At 53.5% G+C, this 17,431-nt stretch overlaps 3 protein-coding genes across 6 annotated transcripts in view; 2 read left to right on the top strand and 1 right to left on the bottom strand.

Annotated features, from left to right (window-relative positions):
* The window catches only part of BTK (Bruton tyrosine kinase), a 30,499-nt gene extending 24,434 nt beyond the window's left edge, over positions 1-6,065 (top strand). For all 4 annotated transcript variants that reach the window (XM_075896719.2, XM_075896720.2, XM_075896718.2 and 1 more), the window contains 7 exons: positions 959-1,036; positions 1,542-1,713; positions 2,031-2,247; positions 4,421-4,485; positions 4,821-4,939; positions 5,084-5,241; positions 5,563-6,065. In XM_075896719.2, the coding sequence (XP_075752834.2) occupies positions 959-1,036; positions 1,542-1,713; positions 2,031-2,247; positions 4,421-4,485; positions 4,821-4,939; positions 5,084-5,241; positions 5,563-5,634 (881 nt within the window). In that variant the 3' untranslated portion in view covers positions 5,635-6,065. The remainder of the gene's footprint in view (positions 1-958; positions 1,037-1,541; positions 1,714-2,030; positions 2,248-4,420; positions 4,486-4,820; positions 4,940-5,083; positions 5,242-5,562) is intronic.
* A 2,228-nt stretch (positions 6,066-8,293) lies between these two features.
* On the top strand, positions 8,294-10,975 carry TIMM8A (translocase of inner mitochondrial membrane 8A). The gene is made up of 2 exons (XM_075896728.2): positions 8,294-8,521; positions 10,012-10,975. Exons 1-2 carry the CDS (start codon positions 8,399-8,401, stop codon positions 10,171-10,173), a joined length of 285 nt encoding a protein of 94 aa, XP_075752843.2. The 5' UTR covers positions 8,294-8,398; the 3' UTR covers positions 10,174-10,975.
* The window catches only part of LOC102452109 (magnesium transporter NIPA2-like), a 16,936-nt gene continuing 8,341 nt past the window's right edge, over positions 8,837-17,431 (bottom strand). The window contains exons 5-7 of the mRNA XM_075896727.2: positions 17,148-17,308; positions 13,461-15,333; positions 8,837-9,444 (exon numbers count right to left, since the gene is read on the bottom strand). Of these exons, the coding sequence (XP_075752842.1) occupies positions 14,702-15,333; positions 17,148-17,308 (793 nt within the window). The 3' untranslated portion in view covers positions 8,837-9,444; positions 13,461-14,701. The remainder of the gene's footprint in view (positions 9,445-13,460; positions 15,334-17,147; positions 17,309-17,431) is intronic.

Here is a 17,431-nt window from a genome sequence, read left to right as displayed (position 1 = left end):
AAACCCCGTTTTTTGCATGATCCTTGTGCCTCTCTTGGAGAGGCATAAGGATCTTGCAGGAAATGGGGGTTTTGTGCAAAAAAACCATCCACGCTACTTTTTTCCTCTGCAAAAACAGTGTGCATAAAATATGCACATGAGGCGTGGCAATATGCTAATCTGCACCTCATTTGCATACTCACTGCCAGCAAAACCAGCAGTGTAGACGTAGCCTTAGTGGCAGGGTGCCACATCCTTGTGGCACACCAAGACTCTGCTGGCAGCTCCCCCTCCCCTTTCGATTCAGAAAGAAACCGCCCCCACCTCCAGCATTACCGAATATTCCCTTTCTCCTGCCGTCAGATTTCTTCAGGGTAATGACCTTCCTGCAGAGGCGCTCCTGCTTGGAGTCAGGGTCTTCTCACCGTTAGTGCTGAGGCATTGCTGTCAGGCCCCTCCCTGCTGGGATGTGCTCCTCAAGTCAGGAGGCACCCAGCCAGCTCCTGCCAAGGGCCCCTTCTTACCTCAGTCCTTTTCTCCCTGGGTTGAGAACTCAGCGGAGGTCCCTCGCCACTCCTCTCCTTGGAGGCAGCCCTCCCTAGGGAGCCCCCCCAACTGGGCTCTGCTACAGACTCCTTCATTAACTGACTGCACAGGAGGCTGGTTGGCCGCTAATTGCTTGCAGGTGGGCGGAAGTGGGCTCATTTGGCTTAAAGACAGACAGATCCATCTGAGTCCCTCTGAAGGGGACAGCTGCCCTGTGTACCCCTTCTCTCCAGGTTTCAGGCGGTCATGACACTGGGTCCCAGTGAGCAAGACAGAGCAGCATTGGGGCCCAAAGCCAGGACTGTAGGTTCCTGCTGATGCAAGAATATCTTTGTCTTCCCGGGGTGGATGCTGGCGATGCCTGTTCTTTTCTGGAATGTCTGCCTAGGGCAGGGGCAGTGCCTTACTCTGGCTCCTGTGTGCTGTGTTTCAGGGCTCATCTCCAGACTGAAATACCCTGTGTCTCAGCACCAACAGAAGAATGCCCCCTCCACAGCAGGCCTCGGCTATGGTAATAGCTGCTGTTCTTCCATACATGGGTGACGGTATTGCACGATACAGCCTGCGTCTGCCTGTTCCCTGCAGTGACCTGCTGCTCTGCTACTAGAGCTCTTGCACCATCCCCTACAACAGTGTTTCTTAAACTTTTTAAGACGAGGAACGCCAAACATTTTTTTGTGTGAGGAACACCAAGGGTTTTTTGTTAAGCAAAAAGAAAAAAAAGGGGGGGGCGGGTCGGGGGAAAAATTATTGAGCAAAAAAAGAAAAAAAGTTGCCTGCTCCTTTAAGAGCGGCCATTTTGAACTCTTGTTCTCCGTGGCACACTGGTGTGCCGCGGCACACTGGTGTGCCGCAGAACACAGTTTAAGAAACACTGCCCTACTGGGTTCCCATCCGGGACAGTCTGGGGAGGCTGCGAGTGTCCCTGCACCTGTCCCTACAGCATCCCTTCTTATGCGCATGTTTGTCCCAGTGAGTTACTGCCGCAGGATTGCCCATGCTGCTGTTTGTTGCAGGGTCGTGGGAGATTGACCCCAAAGACCTGACGTTCCTGAAGGAGCTGGGCACGGGGCAGTTTGGAGTGGTGAAGTATGGGAAATGGAGAGGGCAGTTTGACGTGGCCATCAAGATGATCAGAGAAGGCTCCATGTCAGAAGACGAGTTCATTGAGGAAGCCAAAGTCATGATGTAAGTGACAACCAATGCTGTGCGTCGCCTCTGGGGTCTTACTACAGAGATGTCGTTTGGCCTCGCTACAGCCTCAGAATTCACCCTCTGGGGTCATTCACTCCTGGTCACTCCCTGCATGGCTCCCCCTCTGCACCCCAGTTCTGTCCGGGTCTGCGAGGAGAGGACACTGCCATTCCCACCTGTGGTAGAGCCCCGCTCCCCCCTGCGACTATTTTGCCAGAGGATGCCAGACATGGCATGCTTGCCCTTGCCAGCCTCTGGTATCTCCCGGCGGCTTTCTGCACTTTCATTTCCTTTCTTGTCCCACAACACAGGAACTTGTCGCACGAGAAGTTGGTGCAACTGTATGGTGTCTGCACCAAGCAGCGCCCCATCTTTATTATCACTGAGTACATGGCTAAGGGCTGCCTCCTGAACTACCTGCGGGAAACCCGGAGCCGGTTCCCACCCTCCGAGCTGCTGGAGATGTGCAAGGACATCTGTGAGGCCATGGAGTACCTGGAATCGAAGCAGTTCCTGCACCGAGACCTGGTAGGGTCCGTAAGGGGCATGCGGAGTGATGCACCTTTAGTGCTGTGAGAGTCACAGGGTGTCCTAGAAGACTTGGCTGAACTTACAGGCGCAACCCAAACTATCCAGTTCTCAGTGAAACTAAGGGCTGGTGAACTGAGAACAAATAACAGGAAATGATTCTTCTCTTAGGTGTAATGGGCCCTGGGAGAGTCACTGACGTGGGAGGTCACAGTAACATCCTGGGGCTGGACAACTCAGTGCCTGATTGTAGTTGTAGCGAAGTAGATTAAACTTCAGCTCTCATGTTCTGGACAATCAGTAGATGGCTGCAGGAGTTAGCAAAGAATTGGATCCTGGATTGGAGGAACTACACCACCTCCTCAAGTCAGCTACGTCAACGGACGCATTCTTCCCTCAACACTGGGGCTGTGTCTACACTGGCCCCTTCTTCGGAAGAGGCATGCTAATTTCTAACTTTGGAATAGGGAAATCCGCGGGGGATTTAAATATCCCCCGCGGGATTTAAATAAACATGGCCACCGCTTTTTTTCCGGCTTGGGGAAAAGCCGGAAAAGAGCGTCCAGACTGGCGCGATCCTCTGGAATAAAGCCCTTTTCCTGAAGTAGGAATAAGGGATCCTCCAGAAAAGGGCTTTATTCCGGAGGATCGTGCCAGTCTGGACGCTCTTTTCCGGCTTTTCCCCAAGCCGGAAAAAAAGCGGCGGCCATGTTTATTTAAATCCCGCGGGGGATATTTAAATCCCCCGCGGATTTCCCTATTCCAAAGTTAGAAATTAGCATGCCTCTTCCGAAGAAGGGGCCAGTCTAGACGTGGCCTGGGAGTTTGGTCAGCATAGCTATATTGGTCAGGGTTATGGGCTTTTTCACATCCTTGGCCATAGTGACTGTATCTATCTACATCAACCTAACTTTTAAGTGTAGGCCAAACCTCATGGCCCCATTTTTACAATCAGATGCACTTAAAGTCACTTACGCCTCTGTCTGGCTGATGGCAGGTAAAGATGTATTGTAACAGACATTAACTGTCCCTGCAGACACTTATGGGTGTGAAAATGAGATCATAATTACTGGCACCCATAAACCGGCATTGCAAAATTGGAGACAGCTGTGAAAGGTAGGGCCTCTGCACTTGAGAGGTATTTGGGACCACAGGCTGTACAGTTAATACACAAGCTAAAAAGAGCCATTTGGCTGGGTAGCTCGTACAGAGTTTCCACTTCCAATCCTGATCATGTTAAAGGACTTGGGGAGATGGTGAGTAGGAATAATGCGGCTCAGAAAGTTGCCAACCCAGCCTGATCTGCCTTTGAGCAGTGCAGGAACGTGGCCCTTGTATCCACCACGTCTTTCTGAAAAGTCCTGAGCAGAATGCCAGCTTCGGCGAGGCTCAGACCTCCCCTCGCGTAGCGGGCGTCTCAGTAACCTGTGACCGGGCACAGTCGTGGTTCATGCTCCTCCATGATACGGAGCTGTGGTTTGGCAATCAGTGCCTACCTGTGAGCCCCTGGAGACCAAGGCAAGCTATTCTGTGTTTGCTGGGGGGGACGGTCACTGCTGCAATTATTTCCCCTCAGGAAGGGGCTTTGTGTTCTTCAGGGGCCTCAAACTCTCTCCCCGTGGGCCATCCCAGACCGGAGCAATTGTGCCATCTGGCCTGGGAGTCCTGGCAGGCTGAGGGGGCCTGTCTGTTCCCATTCCCCAAGCCCTGCCCCTTCTCCCCCTGCCCCCCGCCCATGACACCTCATCCCTGAAGCTGCAGCTTCAGAGATTACAAAGGGGACCTGGCCTGGGGCAGCACTAGTGGTCGGGCCTTCTGCAGTAGCAGGAGCAGTGGGGACGTGGCGTGTGCTCACTCCACTGCAGTCCCTGCTGCTGCTGAGAGAGTGGGGTCCCAGCTGAGGCTGCTATCAGGCAGTGCCAGGCCCCCGCCCGCCCGTAATCCCTGAGGCCGTGTCCCTCAGGGTGCAATGGGGGGGAGGGGAGGACAATGGCGGGAAGGGACAGAGCATAGGGAACGATAACAGACAGCCCTTCCTCTGGCCCACCAGGACTCCTGGCTGGATTGTGCAGGTGCTCTGGCTGGGGATGGCCCACGGCCCAGGAGTTTGAGACCACTGGTGTACTTCATCTGCTGTAATCAATGCCAACTCTTTCCATCTCTGTGCCTACAGGCTGCTCGCAACTGTTTGGTGAACGACCAAGGAGTTGTGAAGGTCTCTGACTTCGGCCTTTCCAGGTCAGTTTTTATATATGTACATGCATCTTCCCTCCTTTCTCTTCCACGCTTCTCCTCTTCATTGCTCTTCTTTTCCCTTGCGCACTTGCCTCCTCCTTCTGTCATTTCACCTAAATCTCTCACCAAGCTTTTTCTCTGCCTTCTTCCTGTCTCTTCCCTATTATCATTTGCTCTGCCACTGCCTCCATCTCACCCATGTGTATTTTCCTCCCTCTCTGTCTCGTCTCTCCTTTCCTTTCAGGCTTAACTAGGTGCCGGAGAGATTATGAGATTAAAAAAGTGAATGGTTGGGGGGGAAATGGTGCAACATCACATAAAATGTGTGTGCATTGCAGGTATGTCCTAGATGATGAATATACAAGCTCCATGGGCTCCAAATTTCCAGTCCGGTGGTCTCCTCCTGAGGTCCTTCTGTACAGCAAGTTCAGCAGCAAGTCTGACGTCTGGGCTTTTGGTGAGTTGAGAGGACAAAGAGTTGCTTACAGGGAAACAGAGTGATTGGAATCAGAGAGAATCAGCTCCTCTAGGAATCTGGTTCAAGTATGAGACTGTAGCCTTTCTGCCCCACAGACTGTCAATGTGTATTTCTATTTGACAGGGGTTCTGATGTGGGAGATTTACTCTCTGGGAAAGATGCCCTACGAGAGGTTTAACAACAGTGAGACAACAGAACATGTCACCCAAGGACTGCGTCTCTATCGGCCTCAGCTGGCCTCAGAGAGAATGTATGCTATCATGTACAGCTGCTGGCACGAGGTAGGTCTTATTCCCACCAGTACATAGCCTTCGTGTCTACCACCACCAGTCTGCAAGTCTCCATGGTCTCTCCAACAGACCCAACCTTGCTCTACAAATGCCATCTAGTCCTGGGGCAGAGGTAGGGGAGAAAGAAGCCCACTTTGTTAGGGGTGATTTTTTTTTATCAGTATGGCTAAATCAGCAAAATCCCTCTGGTATAGATGCAGTTATCACTGGTGTATCTACAGCAGCAAAACCCTTCTAGCAAGGCATCAGTGTGAATTTGGTCTTGGGGTTCTATTTCACTGGTATTTTCCTCTATGCATCTTTTTGTTTCAGAAAGCAGAGGAGCGACCAACCTTCAGAGTCCTTTTGGGAAATATCCTCGACATAACAGATGAGGAACCCTGAACTGCGATTTGAACCATACTGTCATTTATTAGTGTTTGGTTTTGGCATTTTATCTGTTTGTGACTAATGAACCTGCCCTAGCAGGCACTGGAAGAATCCTAAAAGAATCTGCCATGCCCAGAAAGGCAGAAAATATCTGGATCCACCAAACAACATTGGACCCTACTATCTCTTGCAAACAGCTGACTTGTGTGTGAACCCTTCCCCCGTTGTTAAAGAGAATAGCAACTGACTTGATGGATAGTTACAGATCAGGAATTTCTCTGGAGAAAGGATTCTTGAAAGCAACACTTCACTGTTGAACCAGCTCTTGCTACATCCCAGAGACTGGAGGGACTAAACATGGAAATGGGGTACAGGATCACAAGCAGAAATTGAGCAAAGAGACACAGAATCTAGGGATTTTTGTAAAATAAAACAGTACAAATTGAGAGGAATTGGGTCATGGAGATCCAGTAGCCCCTGGGCCAGTTGCCACACTGGGCAACCAGAAAAAAACATTTTGAAAATAACAGAATGGCTTCCACCCTTCATGACTCTAATCAGGAGGTGTTCACAGTCGTGACCAGTGTCACAGGCAACGGGGCGTTGTGGAAGGACAGATAGGATTAAGATAGGTTTCACAATGTCTGCACATGCACAGTATTGTGCGCTGCACATCAGGGAGGGGATTTTCTAAGGTGGTCTATACTTCGACAGACACAGACCAGAAGGCCGGCACTTGCACACATAGGCAGTGACGGGGCCACCTCACTGTGTGGCAGAATGATGCATGTGCGTCTCCCTGAAGACCAGAGCCTAGCCAGCCAGCCCCCGAGCCAGGCAGGGACACTCTACCTGGGGCCCAACCCTAACCCATCTACCCCCTTCCCAGCCTCGCAGGCATGGGTGGAGGCTAGTGCAGCTCCTCGCTGCCTGCCAGGCCAGCCCCCCCGGGGGGGGGGGGGTCTCTCTTGGGCCCCCAGCCTCCCAGGCACAGGCTGGCCGGGAGGGGTCTCTCTTGGGCCCCCAGTCCCCCAGGCACAGGCTGGCCGGGGGGGGTCTCCCTGGGGCCCCCAGCCCCCCAGGCACAGGCTGGCCGGGGGGGGTCTCCCTGGGGCCCCCAGCCCCCCAGGCACAGGCTGGCTGGGGGGGTGTCTCTCTTGGGCCCCCAGTCCCCCAGGCACAGGCTGGCCGGGGGGGGGGTGTCTCTCTTGGGCCCCCAGCCCCCCAGGCACAGGCTGGCCGGGGGGGGTGTCTCTCTTGGGCCCCCAGCCCCCCAGGCACAGGCTGGCCGGGGGGGGTGTCTCTCTTGGGCCCCCAGCCCCCCAGGCACAGGCTGGCCGGGGGGGGTCTCCCTGGGGCCCCCAGCCCCCCAGGCACAGGCTGGCCGGGGGGGTCTCTCTTGGGCCCCCAGTCCCCCAGGCACAGGCTGGCCGGGGGGGTCTCCCTGGGGCCCCCAGCCCCCCAGGCACAGGCTGGCCGGGGGGGGGTGTCTCTCTTGGGCCCCCAGCCCCCCAGGCACAGGCTGGCCGGGGGGGGTGTCTCTCTTGGGCCCCCAGCCCCCCAGGCACAGGCTGGCCGGGGGGGGTGTCTCTCTTGGGCCCCCAGCCCCCCAGGCACAGGCTGGCCGGGGGGGTCCTCTCTTGGGCCCCCAGTCCCCCAGGCACAGGCTGGCCGGGGGGGTCCTCTCTTGGGCCCCCAGCCCCCCAGGCACAGGCTGGCCGGGGGGGGGTGTCTCTCTTGGGCCCCCAGCCCCCCAGGCACAGGCTGGCCGGGGGGGTCCTCTCTTGGGCCCCCAGTCCCCCAGGCACAGGCTGGCCGGGGGGGTCCTCTCTTGGGCCCCCAGCCCCCCAGGCACAGGCTGGCCGGGGGGGGTGTCTCTCTTGGGCCCCCAGCCCCCCAGGCACAGGCTGGCCGGGGGGGTCTCCCTGGGGCCCCCAGCCCCCCAGGCACAGGCTGGCCGGGGGGGTCCTCTCTTGGGCCCCCAGCCCCCCAGGCACAGGCTGGCCGGGGGGGGTGTCTCTCTTGGGCCCCCAGCCCCCCAGGCACAGGCTGGCCGGGGGGGTCCTCTCTTGGGCCCCCAGTCCCCCAGGCACAGGCTGGCCGGGGGGGTCCTCTCTTGGGCCCCCAGTCCCCCAGGCACAGGCTGGCCGGGGGGGTCCTCTCTTGGGCCCCCAGCCCCCCAGGCACAGGCTGGCCGGGGGGGGTGTCTCTCTTGGGCCCCCAGCCCCCCAGGCACAGGCTGGCCGGGGGGGTCTCCCTGGGGCCCCCAGCCCCCCAGGCACAGGCTGGCCGGGGGGGTCCTCTCTTGGGCCCCCAGCCCCCCAGGCACAGGCTGGCCGGGGGGTTCCCCAGGCCCCGCCCCAATCGACTGGCTGGGGTCCGGCGCCCAGAGGCTGCGCTCTGGCGGGGTCACACAGCTGGTGCGGAGTCGGACCGGGCCCGCAGGGGGCGCTATCGATGCTCAGCTCTCCCTTTCCACCCCCACCCCGGACCCAGCATGAGCCCGCCCCTCAGCCGCGCTCTTTGGGTCACCCGCCGCACGGGGATTGGTTCGTCGCTGGTTACGTCACGACAGCGCCGCCTGCAAGCCCAAAGGTAATGGGGAAGGTGCGACCGCTCCACGCATGCGCACTGCCGCGAATGGCTTAGCACCTGCGCAGTCCTTACAACTCTCCCCCCCGAGCATGCGCGGTGAGACGCTCACTGCCCTGCAGGCGGGCGGCCGGCCGCAGACACGTGAAGGTCGCTGCCGGCGCAGGGCGCGTGCCCGGAGCCCGGCATGGAGGCCTCGTCCCCCGCGGGGCTGGGCGCCACCGACCCGCAGCTGCAGCACTTCATCGAGGTGGAGACGCAGAAGCAGCGCTTCCAGCAGCTGGTGCACCAGATGACCGAGCTGTGCTGGGTACGGGCGGGGCTGGGGCGCGGGGCCGGCCCCCTCCGGGCTCTGCTCCTGGGGGCCGGGCCCCCCCCCTCCGGGCTCTGCTCCTGGGGGCCGGGCCCCCCCCCTCCGGGCTCTGCTCCTGGGGGCCGGGCCCCCCCCCCTCCGGGCTCTGCTCCTGGGGGCCGGGGGCGCCCCCCCCCTCCGGGCTCTGCTCCTGGGGGCCGGGCCCCCCCCCCTCCGGGCTCTGCTCCTGGGGGCCGGCCCCCCCCCCTCCGGGCTCGCCCCCCCCCCCCCCTCCGGGCTCTGCTCCTGGGGGCCGGGCCCCCCCCCTCCGGGCTCTGCTCCTGGGGGCCGGCCCCCCCCCCCGGGCTCTGCTCCTGGGGGCTGCGCGGGAGCCTGCCCCAGCTTTGCGGGGGGGCGCTGGAGTCCGGCCCCGCTGAGCTGGCTGCCAGGCGCTCGGCGGGCCGCGCGAGGAGCCCTCCACGGCCCCGAGCGCTGCAGGGTAGCGGGCCCGCCCGGCGCTGGGGACCACTGGCTGCTGCTGTTTCAGTAGCGCTTGACCCTTGTGCCAAGAAGAGGGTAGAAGCGAGGGACAAAACGGCTGAAGCTGCCTAGCAAACAGGGAGCGCAGCGGTGCAACTTTGTGTGGAGAAAGGCTTCCATCTCCCGTGCACCTTGTGGGACAAGGCAGCGGGAGTAAGCGGAGAGGGGAGGGCACAGATGTGCCTGTGTTCACTCAAGACAAATCTCAACTACAGAACTAAGCCAGAGGTGCGTAGCCACCTTATTATAACTGAATTGGTTTACACATCCACATGATGTTTCTTGTGTCGGGCTGCATGTCCTCGCCAGGAGCGCTTGCACCAATTTAACTGCGGTGTAGAAGGGTTTTTTGGAAAGGCAGCAACAGTCCATGTGAACGACACAGGGTATGTCTTCATTACCTGCTGGATCAAAAGGTAGCGATAAATTGACCGTGAAGTGCTTTCCCTTCACCAAAAGGAGAAGTACTCCACCAAAAGGAGAAGAGTAGGCAGAGTCAAAGGTCCAGGACCTGTGGCAGTATAGACAAGGCTTCAGAGTGTCAACACTGACACCGCATTGACCTAAGCGCCAGCCCTCTTGTGGAAGTGGAGTTAAGTTGCTATAGTGGGTGAGTAACATCTGTGGGAGCTGTTTTAGTATAGACTTTAGTTAGGCAACCTACATTGACCATATGTTGACCTAACTGTACAGTGTAGAGCAGGATAACACAGGTATTTTTCACCATTAGTTGACTTGGTTCTCAGGCTAGTAGGTTCCAGCATCTTTAGGCTTGGCTGTAAAGTAGGCTTATAAGCATATGTCAAAGCATGCTAGGTGTGCACTAGGTGGGAGGATCCTCCCCCTTGCCAAAGCTGCTGCCTATGGTGGATCTGTTGTTCCAAATAACGAGCCTTTCTTTTGGGGAAGTGTTAACGTACTGGGTGGGTGACCTTTCTTCTGACTGGTTCTTTTCATGTCCTGAACAGGAGAAATGCATGGACAAGCCTGGGCCCAAGCTGGACAGTCGGGCAGAGACCTGTTTCGTGAACTGTGTTGAGCGCTTCATAGATACCAGTCAGTTTATTCTGAACCGATTGGAGCAGACGCAGAAAGCCAAGTCACCCTTCTCAGAGAGCCTGTCTGACTGAACAGGGCATGGACTTCTCTGTTCCCTTAATAAAGAGAATTGCACATCAAATGGGAGAGAGAGGAAAAGGAGAGAAGCTGATGGGACAGCTATAGAAGACAAGCTGTGGGGAGGTTGGCTCCTTCCTCTGCATCAGATTCTAGATTGTCCTGTCACATGAATGAGCGGAGACCAGCATTTTTTGTCATTTAAAATGCCAATCTTGTGAAAATCCTAGCTAGACAAGAGAGCCTGTAACAGATGTACACTTACTACTCTACTTGCCCGTGTACTGTTCTCATTCCCACTGAGTACATTTCATGCACAAGTTTACACTGGGATTGTATGGACAGAACTCCTTAGGTTGAGCACACCAGAATTTCTAGGAGGGAGTGCTCAAATGCTGGAAATGGTGAGGAATGAAACACTAAGTGAAGCTTAAGAAAGGGGACCACTACCTTAAATAGTCCTGAATTACATCCAGCTTTTATAATTAATTCTCCCCTTAGAGAGAAACTAGTCAATCTTGGTTTCAGAGCTAAATCGTAGCTGAATTGATCATTTCCCTCCATATGCTTCTAAGGCATGTCTTAGGGAGAACCAGAGCTTGAATTGCAGGACTGCACGAGTATTGCCCCAGCATCCTTTGAGAAGAATTTGCCCAAGGATGTGTTGCTATGGGAAGAGATTAAGCCTCACTTAAGATAAAGTCAGTCATGTGGCCAAGTAACAGCTTTTCAATGAGAAGTGCAACATTTAATTTTCTCCATAAACTGTTTCCTCCCAATCAATGGAATAAATATATACTTGATCAATTTTTAAAATCAGCTTCTTGTGTTTAGGAAGGAGGGCTGTGGGGGATGTCAGACCTGCCTTTCACCTCTTGTCATCTCTGCCATCATGTGCAGTCTGTCTGCGCATACCCTGCCACCTCCATTCTGTTGACCATACAGTAATTTTTGGACAGGAAAAGGATATATAGGCTAGTTGTTATAGCTAAACAACTGCTCTGTTCTGACTAGCGAGTTTGTGTATCACCCTGAACTATAATTTGCTGCTCATAGTCATCTATTTCATGGCTCCCATGACTGGACCAGCTCCTCTGCCAACTAAAAAAAGTACAAAAAAGGCCACCACTCGGTAAATATATTGTGTAAGAAAGGGGATCAAGTCCCTTTCGTTCACAGAACAAACTGGTGTAGATTTCCTGAGTGAAACCCTCTTTTATCCAGACAGACTACCTCTCATGTGAAGGTAATTTGTTTTATGTCCATGTGATCCTCTGTGCCTTTCTAGAAACTACCAACAAGATGAGTGATTCTAGTTGGGGTTTCTGGGCCAAATGTTTTCTCTCAGAAACAGACCTTCCATTTCCTCTTACACGGGCTACTGAAAAAACAGCAACTCAAAAGCTTACTTGTGCTACTATTCTAGTTCCTGGAAACCCCAAATAAATTATTGAATTAACGTTCCAGCCTGTTTTCTGAGCATGGTTGTGACTACCACTTCTGAGTTCTGTGGTGGAAGCTAATAAACCAGTACTCTAGTACGCCTCATTGGATGAGAGTCCTTACCCCTGGCAGTTTATATCATTCACAAAGGGAAGAAATCCCATAACTGTCCACCTCTTGTAGTAGCTGTCTAGAGTAATTTTTCTAAGCCAATGCTTTAAAAAATAGAAACACAGTAATTTACACTGCAGTCTCCTGCAACTGGAATCCTTCAGAGAATGACTGAGTGGGCCAATGAGAAAACTCAGCCCTCTTAGTCCCCCAGTCCTAGGGCAGAGCTAATCTCTAAATAACAGCCATCTGCTTTTTGAGAGTAAATTCACACCATTGGGCAGTGACTTTTGATAGGACTGTTGCGCTTCCAAATGCTTTATGTACCTGAGCATTCACAGGTAACAGCAGCTAGTGGCTCCATTGGCCACTGGTCACCCTGGCGAATGGTATCCAGCCCATGCTTATTGCCCACCCACACTGCAAAGAAAAACTCGACAGTCTCGCACCTGGATTGGCAACCCACAGCACAAGTCACATGTGGGGTGGGAGCACAGTGGGGAGCCTGCACTGCCGTACCATCAGCTCCAGGGGACAGGCAGGGAGGCTGCTGAATGGGCTATGCAAGCAACCAGCACACAACTGCCGTACCAGCTCTGGGGGGGCAGGCGAGGAGGCTGCAGATTGGGCTCTGTGAGTGACCAGCACACAACTGCAGCACCAGCTCTGGGGCGGGCAGGCAAGGAAGCTGCAGATTGGGCTCGGTGAGTGACCAGCACACAACTGCAGCACCAGCTCTGGGAGGCAGGCAAGGAGGCTGCAGATTGGGCTGTGCACCAACCGCCGGTGCTCTTCCCCCTTCTCCAATAGGGCAGGGGTAACCCAGCAACCTAGCTGGGGCCAGCAGTAGCCCATGTGTGCTGGCTTGGCAGTGGCAGCAGCCTGGTAACCCAACTGGGGTCGGGCAGCCTGTGTGCTGGCTCAGTAGTAGATTGCGCTGCATGCTAGCTCAGCAGCGAGGACAGCCATGGCAGCCTGGCTGCAGCAGCCCTGCAGGGGAAACCCATCTGGGGCTGTGGCAGCGGAGCCGGGGCTGCATGCTGGCTGGAGCAGCAGTTATGGCAGCAGGGCCAGGGCAGCTGTGTCACCATAGCAGGCAGCGGGGAGAGGTGGCAGGCTGAGGGGGCCAGTGGCAGGGGACCATAGTTCCCTCTAAGCTGTGCAACTGCACAACTGTTTTATGAGCTCCACTCAAGTTCAAAGCTCCCAGCAGGCAGAGAGCTCAGCTGATTGGTGAGGGAAGGGGGGGGAGGGGCGGGACATCTTGCTGAACAAGCAGCTAATCAGAGTTGCTCCAAGAACAGGTAATAAAAAACGAGATAAGGAGAGAATACGTGGCTAGGTGGGGAGGAGGAGTGAGGGAGTGGGTAACTGGGAGGGAGAATCAGAGGGAAGGATGGTTTGGAGAATCCCTTATGCATGGGAGAAAGAGGCAGAAACTCAGCACTCTCAAGACTCCTGGGAAGCGGATGGCTGCATAGGGTAGGTGGGGGATAGAAGGGATGGGTGGATGCTGGCATTGGGGTGAGGTGGGGAGGAGCAGTTTGTGCTGTGAAGTGGGGGAGGTGTGGATAATTTGTACAGGACCTTTTGCTGGGCTTTAGTACAGGACAGACAGCTGGTGCCTGCCACTTTGAGAAGCAGGATTTTGTCCAAACCCCAACCTGGGCTGGGGGGAGCAGACTGCACAGGGGTAGGTGGGGGAAAGACTATTATTGACTTTAAAAAGGATCAACAGTCCACAGACCCGTAAATAGGAGGAAGTTCAATCTCGGCACGTCACTTCTGGAAGGTTGCTCATGTCTGGCCTAGGCTCTTGGGGTAAAAATAGCTTTATGGGCATTGCCACCTGGGCTCTAAGACTCCCCTCCTGCTGCCAGGTTTCACAGCCGCTGCTCTAGCCCAAGCAGGAACATCTGTACTGCTCTGAGACTCAGCACCTCTGGTTTTTCCTATGCAGGGCAGACACCCTTAGAGGAACAGTGGGATTTCTATCAAAAGTAAAGAGGAGAGAACAGCATGTACTCATCCATCAGGCACTAAAACCAGGAGCCAAGTCCCATCTGTCCTCACAAAAAGTGAGCATATGAGAAAGTCTTGAACATTCTCTCCAGTTGATTTCAGGCTTTCACATTGTCCCTGTAGTTAGTCTCTGGCAAGCAGTACTCATTGTGTGTGCTAGGCTACTGTCCGCTGGAATGCTTTATGGGGCACTCCCGGCACGAGCAAATATGTTGTAGGGGATTACCAAAACCAGGTTTCTAATCCCTCCCATCCAACAAGCGCCGCGTTGGGGAAATCACACTCCCCAATGTAATCCAGCCTAAAAAGCCACAGCATTTACTGGCAGCACCAACATTAACAAGTCATCAGTTTGGGGAACTGAGTCCTGCTTTTAGCTTTGGGTCAGTAACCTGAGCGAGCCGAGCTGGCTTCTTACAGAGAGCAAAGGTACAGATGAGGGTTTGAAATTAACATGCTGGGCATGTCATCTCCACGTACACATTACCCCTTGTTGCTGTAATGACTGACAACATAGAAGGATTTTATCACGTGGCTGGAATGGTTTGTAAACAGTAATCTAAATATTTAGAAAAGGTTTGTTTTAAGGTCACATACATTGAGTGGTCCTTCCATTCAGTAAGGATTAGTCTGCTGAGTCTCTTCCCACGTAAGTTTGTGGCCTGGTAGTAGCTGCAGCAAGTTCTTTCAAAGGGAACTCAAGTCCTCTCGACACTGAGTTGCTGAGGTTTTCTTCTCACCATCTGGAAATTGCAATCAGATCTCTCTCCTTGCTATTCAGGTCCCCAGCAGTGAAAGCGAAGAACACTCATACAAACAGGCAGCAGACCTTACTTATTCCCAAGAATGCAGCTGTGGCTGGTGGAGTCTGATCTAGCAAACTCACTAAATGGAGCTCAACAGTGAAACTAGAAAGCTCTTGGGTAGAAGTTCAAAAGCTTTTCCAGGCAGCAGCTTCAGGAGGAATCATACACTCTCCCCTTCCTCCTCCTCCACACTCTGAGAACCCTTGTGGATGTCCTCTGGGCCCAGAAGAGGCTGATGTAGGCATGACTGGTGTTTTTCTGCTCCCCTCCAAGAACCACGCAGGCCTGCTCTCCCTTGCTTCAGGAAGAGGGGCAGCAGGTCTGGGGGAAAGGGAATGTCTCTGAATGCATGCAGAAGGAAAATGCCGGAGACTATGGTAAGAAAGCCACTTACAGTGCCAATTATGTTGTGTAGGACCATGTGTTGCCACTCCTTGAAGAGGATGGCGGAACAAGTCATGACAGCTGTTGTAAACAGGACATAGTAGATCGGTGTGACCACAGATGTATTGAAGATGTCCAAGGCCTTGTTCAGGTAGTTAATCTGGATGCTGATGCAGATCACCAGGCAAATCAGGAGGACCCATCCCAAGGGCTCTTTCAGGACCGGCTTCCCAGCAAACAGCTCTTTCAGTGCAATGCCCAAGCCCTTGACACAGGACACAGAGAGCGAGCCAATGGCGGAGCAGACCAAAACGTATACCAGAACGTTGCTCCGACCATAGCGGGGCCCAGCCACGAAGATCAGGAGAATGGAGCTCACCAGCACACACACCGCAAAGGCTATGAACCCTGATAAGAAGGAATACTCATTGGGATTTGCACCACAGTGGGTAATACTATTGTACATTTATGTTTCATATACTTGGGTGTATAACAGAACAGTGGAGATGCAGGATAGGGTGGCATGTGCCCCATAGGTCAGTACACCCACCTTTCACCTTAATAGTTTGAGTTCAAAATAAGAAGTGGTTACAGGTCTGAGAAATTTTATGGCTATTCATCAGTGCATTATGGTCCGGAGTCACAAGACTACCCCACACCTTGGCATGATTAACAGATTTTGTTCTGCAAATACAAAACCTCAGATCGAGGGAAACTACAGGTCAGGATGGTGGGAGATTTGGCTTGATAAGGGAATAATAATCCACTGATATAGTAGTGGGTGCGGTAAATTGGCAGAGCTATACGGAGTTCCAGGACTGGAACATCAAAATGCCGCAGGTCAGTTCAGAGGGATGCTAGCAGATCTGTGCAGATTGGGATTACGACTCTCCTGGGATAGGAAGGAGTGCTGGAAGTCAGGAGCATGGGCATCAGCACAGTGTGTCTGATGAACTGCTGCAGGAGCCTATGGGTTTTTTGGGAGGGAGGGGGCTGGCACACTTTGCTCCTCTCCCTTCTCACTGCAGGCTTCCTCTCTGTATTGTCACTTGGTCTTTCCTATCATGCTACTGCCCAAATCATTTCCTTGATTCCAATCTTTTCTTCCTTCTTCTCTCAGGCTACGTCTACACTGCAGCCTTTGTCGGCAGAGACAATGCAAATTAAGCACTCATTAGCATTTCTCATGCTCTCATTTGCATAATCTCTTCCGATCCATTTTGCGGAAGAGGTTTTTGCACAAAAACCACAGTATAGACGGGACCATTTTGTGCAAAAACACCCTTTTGCACAAGAACCCTTATTCTTCAAAAAAGCAGGCATACAGGATCTTGTGCAAAAGGGTTTGTTGCCCCATCTACACTGCGGTTTTTTGCACAAAAACCTCTTCTGCAAAACGGATCAGAAGAGACTATGCAAATGAGAGCGCAAGAAATGCTAATGAGCGCTTCATTTGCATTGTCTCTGCTGACAAAGGCTGCAATGTAGACGTAGCCTCACATTGGGGGGTATTTCTCCTTGAAGTTCCACCTCTCTGCAACTCTGCTTCTTTCTTTGCTTCTCTTATTTATTTTCACCTTAAGTTTCTTCTCTGGCCTTCCTCCTCTTCCCACTGATGCTGCCTGTCATACATTGACAAGCTTCTTTCCTACACTAGCATGATATTTGGGTTAATTGTCATTGCTGTTGATATTGCTACTAGTTTTGTGGTTATTCTTCCTCTACTCTTGCTCAGCGCTTTGGTCCTAAAGGAACTGGGGGTCATCGACAGAGGTCTAAGCGCAAAATTAGGACTCAAAAGCACCTGAGATCTAATCTCTGCTTTGACACAGATTCCTGGGGCCTTGGAAGAAGCACTTACCCTGTGTCTCACAAAGCACCCTGAAAATGAGATATGCCATTTATTAATTAAAATAAAATGCAAATGTAGCGAACACTTGCATCATACCTCATGTCAGATTTGGCAATAACTAGTCCTTATCCATCTCAGTAACACAAGTTTTCACAGAGTCTCCAAAAAAGTGAGCAATCTAATATTTTCCATCACTGAGAAGGCGACTATTAAACAATCATGGATCAATGGGCATGTTTCAATCACATCAGTGCAGAGTAAAATGGAAGAATTGATTACTCTGTCCCTTTCAGGTTACACAAGTTATTCTACTTTCCACTGCCATTGCAAAGGAGTGGGGGGAATTAACCGAGTCCTCTTAGTTTGGTACCTGGATCTTTAAGCTTCTCTGCCATTGACTCCAGGCTGGATACTTCCTCTCCCTGAGGGGCATGGATTACCATCACTGTGGAACCCAGAATGCTCAAGATGCAGCCAATCTTTCCATGGACATTCAGGTGCTCATTCAAAAAGTAGGAAGACAAAACTGCGCTGTGGGATTGAAAGCAAAGGACACATAAAAGCCAAGAGGGTCCATGACTTGAGGGAACAGATAGGGTGCGGGTAGACAACTTCCAGTGGTAAAGGGTCCAGGGACAAGTCCTGTTTGTTCTT

The sequence above is a fragment of the Pelodiscus sinensis genome, chromosome 13, assembly GCF_052426305.1.
Source record: "Pelodiscus sinensis isolate ZL-2025 chromosome 13, ASM5242630v1, whole genome shotgun sequence".
NCBI classification, from domain to species: domain Eukaryota; kingdom Metazoa; phylum Chordata; order Testudines; family Trionychidae; genus Pelodiscus; species Pelodiscus sinensis.
Note: the sequence above shows the minus strand (reverse complement) of the source record. Positions and strands in the feature narration are given on the sequence as shown.